The following is a 15,885-nucleotide window of genomic DNA, read 5'->3' as shown; positions in this document are numbered from 1 at the left end:
ATACGATATATGCGATGCTTAGTCCGGTGTTGCCGCTCATATTGGTATACATGTAGCTCTATTGTAACAATTGTGTGTCATTAAACGTTACTTGTGATATTAATAATCATTATTATTGGGTGAATGAAATAATTATTTCATAAAGCGTTGCAATAACAATCCTTACTGAAAAAATATTTCTATATTCGATACATTTGCAGCGCTTAATGAAACATTTATTTTCATAAGGCCTATCCATTAATTCTGGCATGGCACACGAGACGTGTAATTTAAATAATCATGATAAATTCCAGACATTCCTGCAGATGTACACTTTCGCATCTTTGCAACTTTTTAACAGTAATTAAGGGAGTGGAGGGGTTAGGGTTTGGGGTTAGGTGTGGATGTTTGGTTGGTTGTGTGTGTGTTTGGGCGCGTTCGTTTGGTTGGATGGTTGTGTTCAAGTGTGTGGGTTTTTTGGTTGGTTGGTTGAGTGTGTGGGTGGATAGTTAGCTTGTGTGGAGTTGGTGAGGAGATGGAGATTATAGGCCAGTTGTGCATTCTTATGATCATGACGAAACCGGCCATAATGTTCCCTAGGAAATAGGGGTTCGAAACTCTAACGTAATCTGTAACTTGCTGACTGGAGGAAGAGCTGGGTTTTTGGCCACTGGAAGCAACTAGGAGCAACTGGGAGCATACGATTGGACGCTGGTTTTAGACGATCTACGCGTGCTAGCGATAACAGACAATCACAGGAAGCCAGCACGAGCTGGACTTGAACTCATAGCGACTACACTGGTGAGAGGCTCCTGGGTCATCACGCTGCGCTAGCGAGGCACCCAACTGAGCCATGGAGGCCCCCGCCGCCAATTGCTCACTATCGTAAGGTTTTGTCAAACTTGTCGACATAAGCGCTACGTGCAGGTTGACTGCGTCTAGTTGTACACAGATGCTTACGATCGCAAGTCGACCTGTAGGCCCTGCTTAAAGGCAAGTATCAAGGTCCAATTCAGTGCTACGGTCCGCTTGGGAAATGAAATCCAGAGAACTGTGGACAAAAATGGCTATAATTTGTTCAGTTTGGACATTCATGTCCGAGCCTCGAACATGTCATGGCGAAGACCCTATTAATAATAGTACGTTAGATATCGGATGCCAGACAACGGTAGATGAGATATCGGCAGAGCGATCGAAGAACTGTATTACGTCTGAGTAATACGATCGGACGCCAGACAACGGTTGATGAGATGTCTGCAGAGCGAACAAAGAACTCTATATTGTACGCTTAATAAGGTAGGCAAATATGTTACAGTTTGGGCGCCAGACAATGACAGGTGAGATGTCGGCAGAGCGAGCGAAGGGCCCGATTTCGTCCGAGTATTACGGCATATATCAAAGATCGGATGCCAGAAAACGGCGGGTGACATGTCGGCAAAGCGAGCGAAGAACCCTATTACGTTCGAGTAATACGGTATATGTTATAGATCACACGCCAGACAACGGCAGGTGACATGTCGGCAAAGCGAGCGAATAACCCTATTACATCCGAGTAATGCTGTATATGTTATAGATCACATGTCAGACAACGGGTAGGTGAGATGTCGGCAGAGCGAGCGAAGGACCCTGTTACGGCAGGTGAAATGTCGACAGAGCGAGCGAACAACTCAATTAATACGGTATATTCTATAGACTGGACACGAAAACGACAGGTGAGATGTCGGCAGAGCGATATACAGTGGATGACAGACAATCGCAGGTGAGATAAGTGGTCCAAGTATAACTACGACAATAATCACGAGACAAGACACAAAGGTGAAAAACACATGTATTTTCATATAAGACAGGGTTATTCTTAAATATTTATTTGTTTATATACTTCAATGGTGTTTTTGGATCGCCATACTCAAGAATATTTCACTTAATCGACGACGGCCAGCATTATGGTGGGAGGAAACCGGACAGAGCCCGGGGAGAATCTTCTTAATGGGGCTTTTTATTAAATCCGGTTAATAAGACGACGCTGTAAAAGACAGAAATAGACACACTTCACATGTGACGTTTCGAAGAAATTTTTCTTCGAAAAAAGTAAAACCACCAACGGCACTCCTGCCTTGCCTGAAATATCTTGAATATTGTTCAGGATGCCATCGACCTCAACACACAGGTTCTCAACAACCGGTGGTTAATCTTTCAAGGTAAACTACAGGTAAGTTGGTATGTTTTCTATTTTTTGATAACAAACCGTCTCACCATTGAACTGCACATTAAATAAGCATGTCACAAAAAGAAACCTTCTGGCTAGAAAACATTAAACATGGCTGCCAATATTCAATTGATTAAACAGTTCAAGTTTCACTGAAAAAAATCCTACAAGAAATTTCAAGGCAGTTAAAAATCTGACAAGAAGAAAATATCCGCTTTAAAGAAAGCACATTTTTCCGCAAGAGCGCAGTTATTTAACAATTTTCCTCATGTGAAATTGTAAGAGTCTGACATACATTCATAAATAAATATGTTCATGAAAATATGTCAAAAGAGTTTGATGGCATCGTTTGTGTCACTGACATGACTGATGAGTGGTTATTACGTTTTCCCGCATGTAGGCCTACAGGTAGTGACCTCTGATAACAGAGGAACACAGAGTTTGATGGCATCGTTTGTGTCGCCGACATGGCTGATGGGTGGTTATCACGTTTTCCCGCATGTGCATGTACTGACCTCTGATGACAGAGGAACCAAGCGTTTCATGGCATCCTTTGTGTCACTGATATGACTGATTGGTGGTTATCACGTTTTACCGCATGTACAGGTAGTGACCTCTGATAACAGAGGAACCCAGAGTTTGATGGCATCGTTTGTGTCACTGTCATGACTGATGGGTGGTTATCACATTTTCCCGCATGTACAGGTAGTGACCTCTGATGACAGAGGAACCCAGAGTTTGATGGCATCGTTTGTGTCACTGTCATGACTGATGGGTGGTTATCACGTTTTCCCGCATGTACAGGTAGTGACCTCTGATAACAGAGGAACCCAGAGTTTGATGGCATCGTTTGTGTCACTGTCATGACTGATGGGTGGTTATCACGTTTTCCCGCAAGTACATGTAGTGACCTCTAATGACAGGAACCAACATACATGTAAATTATGTCTCCATACCACCCTCCAAAACAACATTACAACTGGTAATCTTAACAACAAATGCCATTGGTGATTTTAACCATGAATAGCACAGCTAATGATGTACACTGTATATTCCGGTACTCTTACAGCCAAGTAGAAAATGTAATTTTGTACAATGACAATTTAAACATAAATCAAGCCTGTACAACTATGCAATGATGATCTTCAGTAACATGATCACAGATAAACCAGGCTAAACCCAAATATATTCTCTGTAAACAGTGTGGAGTGTGTCAGATATTAAGCTACACAGCTTGACAGCAAACTCTGTTATGTCCAGGATAAATGTGTCCCTACTCAATACTTAAGTTGTCTCTTCATACAGTTATATGTATGTGTGAGCATGGCGTGAGTGTGAAAACCATCAGACAAACAGCTATCTCAAAAAAGTTCAACAGCTGGACTGACATTCGAAATAGGAAGCTTTTCACATTGGAATGTTTAAACAATGTATTATCATAATCTATCAAGCTATCAGAAGTTTGGCTGAAGTCCAAACTTCCATTTCCTCAACATGTGTATGAGGTTAAACCTGATCAGTGGAAGAACTGCTGTACAGAATCCCCATAAAGGCATTTAAAAATATGGATTTCATATAACAAGTTAAAACGGATGCCACCTTGAACATGTTGACAATGTATAATACTGTACAGTATAAAACACAATCTGGTATACAAATGATCCACCTGTAAGAAAACAGTACATGTACAGCTAATGCACATGAAGGTGTAATTCTCACAGCTGTTCTAGGTATGGTGGATGTTGTAACCAGGAGTGCAGTAATCCTGATTACTCCCTTAAATGAGAAGGACAAAGGAACTGTCCCAACAGACTGGGTATAAATATATACTTTACATGTACACCTACATGCACATACGAAAAGGGGGAAAAGTCAGGTCAGGAACTGGAGCTTTTAGAGGATGTCATAACTTCAGGAAGGTTCTGTTGATTATGCTGAGGTCCTAGAGGCTCATCAAGACTTTGTTCACGCATGCTGGCCTCTAAATAGTTATTCATACTCATTGTGATGGACTTCTCAAAGGGGCGAGAGAGCAGTTCAGATGAAGCCTCAAATGATGACAGTAACTCTGAGCTTGTTCGTGGCTGCTGCACCACCTCTGCACTGGCACTGTCATCCTCAGCGTGTCTCTGCACAATGGAGGGTGCACTGTTAGACTGGTAGCCCTGGCCTGTCCAGTCACCCTCATCACCCAGATCCCTCCCTGGCCCTGCATCTGAGCCGTACTGAAGCAGGGGTATTGTCTCTGCAGATGGGGTGCTTTTTGTCAAGCCAACAGTTGGGCCTCTTCTCCCAACAGTGTGTCGGACATTTTTACCTGGAAATAAAACCAGATAAAAAATTGTATTTCTCAAAGTGGACAAATCATGGCATTTGCAGATGTATATACCTGTATCTGACTGGGGCACATACAGACTTATACCTTTAAAGGTATCTCCGTATTTCTACATGTTTATTTATTCAGTTTATTTAATTGGTGTTTTACACCGTACTCAAAAATATTTCACTTGTATGATGGTTGCCAGCATTATGGTGGAATCCCACAAACATCCGTAGTTGGTTCACAGATCATCCCATGTACGGTCCGAGAAGAAGCCAGCATGAGCTGGACTTGAACTCACAACCACACTGGTGAGAGGCTCCTGTGTCATTTCACTGCACTGGTATGCTAACAATATCGGCCAGGGACGTCCCCAAATACATATCTGATACAAGGACATACTGACCTGCAAATCAGATACTGGGACACAATGACCTACATATCAGACACAGGGACAGACTGACCTACATATCGGATACAGGGACTTACTTACCTGCATATCAGAAACAGGGACATACCAAGCTACATATCAGGTGCAGGGAGATACTGACCTACCTGCATATCAGATACAGGGACATACCAAGCTACATATCAGATGCAGGGAGATACTGACCTACATATCAATACAGGGACATATCAGATACAGGGACATACTGATCTACAAATCAGATACAGTGACATACAGGCCTTCACACCAAATACAGGGACATATTGACCTACATATCAAATACAGGGACATACTGACCTACATATCAGATACTAGGACACAATGACCTACACATCAGATACAGGGATATACTGACCTACACATCAGATACAGGAACATACTGACCTACATATCAGATACAAGGACATACTGACCTACATATCAGATAAAGGGACATATTGACCTACATATCAGGTACATGGACATACTGATCTACACATCAGATGCATGGACATATTGACCTACATATCAGATACAGGGACATACTGACCTACATATCAGATAAAGGGACATATTGACCTACACATCAGATACAGGGACATACTTACCTACACATCAGATACAGGAACATACTGACCTACATATCAGATACAGGGACATACTGACCTACATATCAATGCAGGGACATACTGATCTACATATCAATACAGGGACATACCGACCTACATATCAGATAAAGGGACATACTGACATACACATCAGATACAGGGCCATATTGACCTACACATCAGATACAGGAACATACTGACCTACATATCAGATACAGGGACATACTGACCTACATATCAATGCAGGGACATACTGATCTACATATCAGATAAAGGGACATATAGACCAACAAATCAGATACAGGGACATACTGACCTACACATCAGATACAGGGACATACTGACCTACATATCAGATACAGGGACATACTGACCTACATATCAGATACAGGGACACACTGACCTACATATCAGATACATGGACATACAGACCTACAAATCAGATACAGTGATATACTGATCTACATATCAATACAGGGATATACTGACATACATATCAGATCCATGGACATACTGACCTACATATCATATACTGGGACACAATGACCTACATATCAGATAAATGGACATACAAACATACAAATCAGATACAGTGATATACTGATCTACATATCAATACAGGGACATACTGACCTACATATCAGATAAAGGGACATACTGACCTACATATCAGATACAGGGACATACTGACCTACACATCAGATACAGGAACATACTGACCTACAAATCAGATAAAGGGACATACTGGCCTACATATCAGATACATGGACATACTGACCTACACATCCGATACAGGGACATACTGACCTACACATCAGATACATGGACATACTGACCTACACATCAGATACAGGGACATACTGACCTACATATCAATACAGGGGCATACTGATCTACATATCAACACACGGACATACAGACCTACATATCAGATACAGGGACATACTGACCTACACATCAGATACAGGGACATACTGACATACATATCAGATACAGGGACATACTGACCTACACATCAGATACATGAACATACTGACCTACAAATCAGATAAAGGGACACACTGGCCTATATATCAGATACATGGACATACTGACCTACACATCCGATACAGGGACATACTGACCTACATATCAATACAGGGACATACAGACCTACATATCAGATGCAGGGACATACAGATCTACAAATCAGATAGAGGGACATACTGACCTACATATCAGATACATGGACATACCGACCTACATATCAGATACAGCGACATACTGACCTACACATCAGATACAGGAACATACTGACCTACACACCAGATCAATGGACATACTGACCTACACATCAGATACAGGGACATACTGACCTACACATCAGATAAAGGGGCATACTGACCTACACATCAGATACAGGGACATACTGACCTACACATCAGATCCATGGACATACAGACCTACATATCAGATACAGGGACATACAGATCTACAAATCAGATACAGGGACATACAAGACCTACATATCAGATACAGGGACATACTGACCTACATATCAGATCCATGGACATACAGACCTACATATCAGATCCATGGACATACAGGCCTACACATCAGATACAGGGACATACTGACCTACATATCAGATCCATGGACATACAGACCTACATATCAGATACATGGACATACAGACCTACAAATCAGATAAAGGGACATACTGGCCTACATATCAGATACATGGACATATTGACCTACATATCAATACAGGGACATACAGACCTACATATCAGATCCATAGACATACAGACCTACATATCAGATCCATAGACATACAGATCTACACATCAGATACAGGGACATACTGACCTATATATCTGACGTGCTCTACAACATCATCCCTGACATCTGAGACATCCCACATGGACAGAAAGGAGGAGCAGCAGTCACCAGATGCACCGCCGGATGTCTCCATGAAAGGTTTGTGCGAAAATGAGAAATAGTGGGCCAATGCTGCCAGAAACATTTCAATACAGATAAGGAAATCCTGAAAAAAGTCAAATTTTAAGTGAGCAAATGTGCAATTACATGTACAGTTGAAGACCATGCATGTAGAATACAAGACAATGCCTGAGTTATGTTCACATTAATCCCATGCCCTCACTGGTGGTGAGTACCATGCTGCCATATAATACGTTAAAAATTCTTCAGTAGAATTTGACCATAAAATGCATGGCGCTAGTATTTAATCCTGGAACAACCTCAAGTGGAGACAATGTCATGCTCACTAAAGGGAGACAACTCTAACTGATATGACTTACCTGAATACCAGTGGCCACATCTTTTACAGTATAAAATACCCAGGTCTTTTCCGCAGATATCACCCCAAATTTGACCAGAGCTGCAATTACTACAGCTTGCCTGAAGACAATAAGAATATACACCTTAGTCTTGAAAACGGATCACAACAGTACTTGAGATGCAGTTCAACATGACACAATGTTAGCAAAACAAAACAAATGCACAGCTGTACTGAAATCCAGTATTTTAAAACAAGATGATTTGCAAGTACTCTTACAGAAAAAAAGGTAAAGGTGCTAAATGTACCAAAGGTAAACACATTTGGAAGTTGTACCACAGCAGCATACATGTACATAAATAGGTGTGTCTAATATTTACAATGCTCGCCATGGGAATCACACTTCACTTTGTTGTCTATGGTAAGTTTGTAGGACGCAGCCTTGATTAACATTAAACTAACCAACAAACCGCAGAATATAATACCTTTCAAATTTCTGCACAGACTTACCAAAATGACAAGAATACAACTGCTTTGACACACATAAATTTTGGAACAGGCCTAATGGGTTTTAATTCCTCCTTGGTTCCTCTGTAAAACATCACCAAACAATACATAGCCCACTGGAAGAAAAAGGTGCAGAGAAAAAGCTTTAAAACCTTCTATAAAACATCACCAAACAATACATAGCCCACTGGAAGAAAAAGGTGCAGAGAAAAAGCTTTAAAACCTTCTATAAAACATCACCAAACAATACATAGTCCATTGGAAGGAAAAGGTGCAGAAAAAAGCTTTAAAACCTTCTATAAAACATCACCAAACAATACATAGCCCACTGGAAGAAAAAGGTGCAGAGAAAAAGCTTTAAAACCTTCTATAAAACATCACCAAACAATACATAGTCCATTGGAAGGAAAAGGTGCAGAGAAAAAGCTTTAAAACCTTCTATAAAACATCACCAAACAATACATAGCCCACTGGAAGAAAAAGGTGCAGAGAAAAAGCTTTAAAACCTTCTATAAAACATCCCCAAACAATACATAGCCCACTGAAAGAAAAAGGTGACAAGAAAAAAGCTTTAAAACTTTCTATAGTTCTGTACACCTATTAAAGCTAACACTGCTTGTCTCACTATGTACATGGTACAACTTTTAATAAAATATTGAAAAAAACTAAAAGCCGTGCTATAAAAATTCAGCAGATTAAAAGAAGCCACATCATTAAATTAAATGTAAAAGAAAAACTGTCTGACACAAAATACATGCAATTTATTAATTCAACTAGAATAGTATTACATAAAAGTACTGTATGAGTACATTTGGGGTACTTTCAGCTGGAAGAATATTGTATTCATGGTAGTTGGCTATCAACTACAGACAAAAACAAATCTGAGAGTGGGATTTACTCATTTGTTTAATCTTATTACAGGAAAAATATAACACAAGACCTTCAACCTTGTTCCCTGCATTTTTTCTCAGGTGACAATAATTTCTAGTAAACTTGTCAACTATATACTGTATCAGTAAAACATGGCCATGCATAAAAGTCACAGATGTTTGAGCCCTGACAAACAGAAGCACTTTGTCCACTTACCACCTAGACAAAGGTAGGTGAGCATTGACAACAGACACTTTTTGTCCATCTATTACCTGAGAACAGGTGAGCGTGACAAACTCATTCACACTGTCTACTTACTACCTGGGCAAAAGTGACTTTGTCCACTTACCATGTGGGCAAAGGTGAATGAACACTGACAAACACACGCATTTTGTCCAGTTACCACCTGGGCAAGGATGAGTGAGTGCTAACAAAGAGATGCACTTAGTCCTCTTACCACCTGGGAAAAGGTGAGTGAGCACTGAGGAACAGACACACTTTGTCCACTTACCACCAGGGCATGGGTGACTGAGCAGGTGAGCGAGTGCTTACACACACACATATTTTGTCCACTTACCACCTGGGAAACGGCATGCACGCAGGCACGCACCGCACGCATGCACGCACGCACCGCACGCATGCACCGCACACTTTGTCCATTTACCACCTGGGAAGAGATTACACACACACACACTGTCCACATACCACCTGGGCTCAGGTGAGCAAGTGCTTACACACACACACACATGCTTTGTCCACTTACCACCTGGGAACAGGTGAGCGAGTGTTTACACACACAGAGGCTTTGTCCATGTACCACCTGGGAACAGGTGAGTGAGTGCTTACACACACACACGATCTGTTCATGTGCCACCTGGGAACAAGTGAGTGACCACTGACAAACATACACACTCTGTCCACTTACCACCTGGGAACAGGTGAGCGAGTGTTTACACACACACACACACACCTGCTTTGTCCACTTACCACCTGAGAACAAGTGAGTGACCACTGACAAACATACACACTCTGTCCACTTACCACCTGGGAACAGGTGAGCGAGTGTTTACACACACACACACACCTGCTTTGTCCACTTACCACGTGGGAACAAGTGAGTGACCACTGACAAACATACACACTCTGTCCACTTACCACCTGGGAACAGGTGAGCGAGTGTTTACACACACACACACCTGCTTTGTCCACTTACCACCTGGGAACAAGTGAGTGACCACTGACTAACATACACACTCTGTCCACTTACCACCTGGGAACAGGTGAGCGAGTGTTTACACATACACAGAGGCTTTGTCCACGTACCACCTGGGAACAAGTGAGTGAGCACTGACAAACATACACACTCTGTTCACTTACCATCTGGGAACAGATGAGTGAATGTTTACACAAACACACACAGGCTTTGTCCACGTATCACCTGGGAACAAGTGAGTGACCACTGACAAACATACGCACTCTGTTCACTTACCACCTGGGAACAGGTGAGCGAGTGTTTACACATACACAGAGGCTTTGTCCACGTACCACCTGGGAACAAGTGAGTGAGCACTGACAAACATACACACTCTGTTCACTTACCATCTGGGAACAGATGAGTGAGTGTTTAGACACACACACAGGCTTTGTCCACGTACCACCTGGGAACAAGTGAGTGAGCACTGACAAACATACACACTCTGTCCACTTACCATCTGGGAACAGATGAGTGAGTGTTTACACACACACACAGGCTTTGTCCACGTACCACCTGGGAACAAGTGAGTGAGCACTGACAAACACACACACTCTGTCCACTTACCACCTGGGAGCAGGTGAGCGAGTGTTTACACACACCCACACACACTTAGTCCACTGACCACCTGGGAACAGGTGAGCGAGTGCTTGCACACACACATGCTTTGTCCACTTACTACCTGGGAACAGGTGAGTGAGTGCTTACACACACACACACTCTTTGTCCATTTACCACCTGGGAACAGGTGAGTGAGTGCTTACACACCCACACATGCTTTGTCCACTTACCACCTGGGAACAGGTGAGCGAATGTTTACACACACACATAGTCCACTTACCACCTGGGAACAGGTGGTGAGCGAGTGCTTACACACACACACATGCTTTGTCCTCTTACCACCTGGGAACAGGTGAGCGAGTGTTTACAAACACACACAGGCTTTGTCCATGTACCACCTGTGAACAAGTGAGTGAGCACTGACAAACATACACACTCTGTCCACTTACCATCTGGGAACAGATGAGTGAGTGTTTACACACACACACAGGCTTTGTCCACGTACCACCTGTGAACAAGTGAGTGAGCACTGACAAACAGACACACTTTGTCCACTTACCACCTGTGAACAAGTGAGTGAGCACTGACAAACAGACACACTTTGTCCACTTACCACCTGGGATATGTTGTTAATAACCACAATGTATGACCAGGAAGTCTTGAAGTTGAAGTCTCCTTCATCATACACCCCGGCTAGTTCACATATTCTACAAGGAATGAAATAACAAAATCTATTATACCAAAAGCACAAATGCACTTTGTTGCCTGCAGAATATATCACTGACCAACAAAAGATACTCTGTTACCGTGTACACAGAGAAGCTAAAGTGAATACAAACATTACTTAGAGACAACAAGATGTGTACTTTCTGTCAACATAATGTGATAAATGAATTGGATGGGTAATTAGTTTCCCATATCATATCAAAAGGATAAAATTAAAGTTATAATAGATAACTTACAAGGCAATAGCTGTAGTTGTTGGTCTGACAACTGTGTACTGCAAAACACCATGCTTACACTTCTGAATAAAAGACCTGTGTAAGAAGTCAGAAGAAAAACAAACAAACAAAATATTATGATACACTAATGCAGAACTAAGATGGAGAGCATACTAAGATGCACATACATGTACATGTCCATATTGTGTTATTATCCTGTTCTCTACAAATGTCCATACAAATTAATATCTCTTCTACACTGTGTGTACTTATAGCTGGTAAACTAGCAGAAGTGATATATCTATCAGGTACAGAGTTCCTTCACTGTGAGACAAACAGCAGTTGTAAGCTGGAACACCACATGCCTTAAGCATAATACACTAAATCTCTGGAAATATACTGGTACATGTTAGCTAGTACTATACAGGTACATGTCAGTGAGCACAGTCAGAATCACTTGTCTTTGTATATGTATATTACATGTCTTAACTCCTGTCCTGTCTGTGTACCAACAGACTTCATGATGATCACCAAAACCCAAACAATGTCAGCATACATGTAGTCTCACTGTCACTTACCCTCCCATAGGCCATAAGGGTAACCAGCAAAAGGGTATGATGTGCTTGACACTGGGTTTGACCTCTACCACCTGTTCCAGGTCAGGGTACTCCGTCCTTAAGTAGGTTAGAAGATAGGTCATAAAGTTGTATATTACATAGGCTTCGTAGCACTCTCTCAAAGTGTCCAGATAAATGGCTGCCCCAGGAAAACGTAAGCCAAACCACTGTGAAGTGTAAAAAAGGACCTGCATCATTACGTGTTCATTAAAAAGATAAAATCATGGGGCCTGTACACAAAGTATTAAACGTGTAGGCTTTTTTAGGGTTATAAAAAATATTGAATGTGTCACGACAATGAGATATCACAAGGTATTCAGGGAACACCAGTAGCTCGCCTTATTGAGCAGTTTGTAAACTGCATAATGTTCAAGTCAGGTGATATGTTCAACTTTTGTTGTCTATGTCAAAACAAAGCAGAACGACACTGGCATACATCATTTTTTGATTATATTGTGCTAAGATGTTGCCATTAAATCATCAAGAGAGCTAGCTGAGAATGATTACATGCACTGTCATACATCGTATATTTTATCACTTTTATCACATAATTATTGCAGAGCAGTGACTTTGTTTGTTATAGAGTTGTAAATTGCTGCAGTAGTGAAAGAGGTCATTGTGGGTGGTGATGTGGTCTTTATATGCAAATAACAAACTGCATTTAGCAATTTAGCAATTTTAGCAAATTTAACAATTTAGCGTGTAGAAATGCCAGCTGAATTGGCATCATAATTCCATAACTGAGCTGTCAGTATTCTTCTTGGTTCAAAATAAACATTGCTTATTGTACATATTCCTGTTTATCATAGCGTTATAACCCAGGGCAGTGACAAGAGTCATGCAGTTCATTTGATGTCAAAGAAAAAATAAACAAAAAGCCTGAAACTGTTATACATGTACCAATGTGACAGATTATAGGGCTACACATATTCTTGTACATCTTACCACACGACTCTCCTGTAATAAAACAACTGTATGCATAAATACTGTTTGCAATAATAAGGTGTACCCACAGTAGGTGAAATAATATTTCCACATGGGGAAAGATTCAGGCTAGAATATATACAATAAAAACTTACAGCGTTTAAGGCATAAATTGGGACCATCCATAGAATTCTGTAGAAAAATAATAATAAATATGTACATGTAATTAAATTTATTTATTTGATTGGTGTTTTATGCTGTACTCAAGAATATTTCACTTATATGACGGCAGCCAGCATTATGGTGGGAGGAAACCAGGCAAACCCATGACCATCTGCAGGTTGCTGGCAGACATTCCCATTGCTATTGCTATACTTGTGCCACAATATTAATGTAACAATTTAGTATTATACATGTATTTTTTTCTCATTGTGTGGTGACAATGTCTAGTTCCAACCTATAATTGCAATCAGATTTATGGATGAAGGAAACTAGAGCACTCAACATAAACTACATGCAATGTGCACCTATGATTTGCACTTAAATTACAATAATCTGTGTCAGTAACATGCACTAGGCTATAGTATTTGCCAGCATGTTTTATGAACTACTAGTATCTACATGTACCAGCTACTTGTATCAGCCATCAATGCAGATTCCCAAATTCAGAAATATTATTACTCAATAACTTAATGTTCTAAACTGAGTAGAAATAAACAAACCTGATGATATGCCTCTGAAGATAGGGTTGGCTGTAGTAAACAAGGTGTTGAAGGATGCCCCAGAATGATATAGGAAGCGCCATCATTACAAACAACCCACCCACAAACCAGGCAATCACATGCTTCTGAGCATCTTTCCTGTCCAGTTCCCAGATACACATGGGCAGTGCCACGACAAGCAGTAGAAAATAGATGACCACAACAAGGGGCCTTATCCATGCCCTCCACTGGTGAAGATAGTTCATTTTGTCTGTACTTTATTGAGTCCACCTGTATGCCATTGCTACATCCAAACCACAGGAATGGCAAAGGTGCGCTGAACTTTTTGTGTCCCTCTGTAAACACACACACACATTGTTGAACTGGTCTAACAGGTCTGTCTAATTTGCCACTGTCAAAATAAATAATTTAGATCTTGAAATTATCAGAAATGGTGAAATGCTTGTAATAATAGTTGGAATTACTCAAGTACGGGTTTATGTCAATTAGATTTCAAGTCCACCTGGAAGTTAAAAAAATCAAGAGGAAATGATATTTTAGTTACAAACTAATGTACACAGGCCTGCAATGGGCAGCATGTATGAATCTCCCCCCTTCCTCCTGCCAAAATAAAATATGTCACAAATCAAGCAAAAAAAAAAAAAAACAACAAAAAAACATACTAGATCCAAATACATATGCAAAATTCAACTCTTTATTTGTCAAACTTTTGTAAGTGCAGTATAGTTGCAAATTCCAACACTTCTAATTTCTTGTTCACCTAACCAAAGTTTCTCATGTGATTGGTCAGTCAAAGCGATTTTACTGTCTGATTTCTGTCACTTTTAAATGTGTCCACAAAATTGTGTAATTTCTAATGTTGTCACTGCCAGTCATGACTGTGAGATAAAAGCTCAACCAGGAATTGACCTATAGAAACGATCAATGAAGAGTACATTGTATTCTTGTGACATGGATGAAAATTCCAAAAGAATAAGAATTTGAAAACTACAGCATGTGTACCCAAATGTACCAAAACCAAATACATGTATGTAACTAGGTTTCTTTGGATATCAACACTTGTAAGATATTTGGTTAGCCAACATAAAAGTAACCCATCTATTCTGCACGCTCTCTACAGGACCCATGCACGCAGATTTGAGTAAAGGCTGTACAGGCAGCGGACCCCTAGAGCCAAGCCTCAAAAGTCTAGACTGTTCAAGCCACACTGTAGGCCTACAAGCTGGGTTAACATGCAAGTTGTGCAATGGTGTGGATTTCACTAGTTTTGGGATAAATACTAGTATCCGCCCAAAAGCCCATGTACAAGCCGCGATAAAATCACAGCAGTAAACAGAAAACTTTAAGTTAAAGAGAGCTCGTGTAGCACCTAAACCAGAGATACTGATCGAGATACCTGTAGCATACATGTGACAGATACGTTGTTATTACTGGTTTATGTGGACTAAAACCCTCTTACCAATCATGCATTCAAACCTTGCTATTTCGCTATGGATCCCATTATTTTGTATGCCAAAAATTACCAGTGAAGCGAAATAATTTACAACCTTCTTTTTACCTTTTGTTGCGATGTGACGCACGTCTGCCATTTCCCTATCATGTGACATGTACTATACTACATTTCACACATACTAGAAATCGGTTTCCTATAAAGCATTTCTTAATAAACGTGT

The 15,885-nt window shown here is 40.8% G+C and overlaps 1 protein-coding gene across 3 annotated transcripts; it reads right to left on the bottom strand.

Moving 5' to 3' along the window:
• Window positions 1-1,791: 1,791 nt before the first annotated feature.
• Window positions 1,792-15,806, bottom strand: LOC135472387 (transmembrane protein 184C-like). Of its 3 annotated transcripts, none has more exons than XM_064751864.1 (10): window positions 15,771-15,806; window positions 14,213-14,603; window positions 13,646-13,682; window positions 12,528-12,733; window positions 11,971-12,045; window positions 11,622-11,715; window positions 8,329-8,441; window positions 7,841-7,940; window positions 7,389-7,566; window positions 1,792-4,502 (listed from the first exon to the last, which is right to left on the bottom strand). In XM_064751864.1, exons 2-10 carry the CDS (start codon window positions 14,455-14,457, stop codon window positions 4,063-4,065), a joined length of 1,488 nt encoding a protein of 495 aa, XP_064607934.1. In that variant the 5' UTR covers window positions 14,458-14,603; window positions 15,771-15,806; the 3' UTR covers window positions 1,792-4,062. The 3 variants fall into 3 exon arrangements, with proteins under 3 accessions (XP_064607934.1, XP_064607933.1, XP_064607932.1); XM_064751863.1 differs by having other exon boundaries at window positions 14,213-14,547; window positions 15,771-15,805; XM_064751862.1 differs by lacking the exon at window positions 15,771-15,806 and having other exon boundaries at window positions 14,213-15,145.
• Window positions 15,807-15,885: the final 79 nt, after the last annotated feature.

Source organism: Liolophura sinensis, chromosome 8, assembly GCF_032854445.1.
Source record: "Liolophura sinensis isolate JHLJ2023 chromosome 8, CUHK_Ljap_v2, whole genome shotgun sequence".
Classification (NCBI taxonomy): domain Eukaryota; kingdom Metazoa; phylum Mollusca; class Polyplacophora; order Chitonida; family Chitonidae; genus Liolophura; species Liolophura sinensis.
This window is presented reverse-complemented; position numbering and strand designations above follow the sequence as displayed.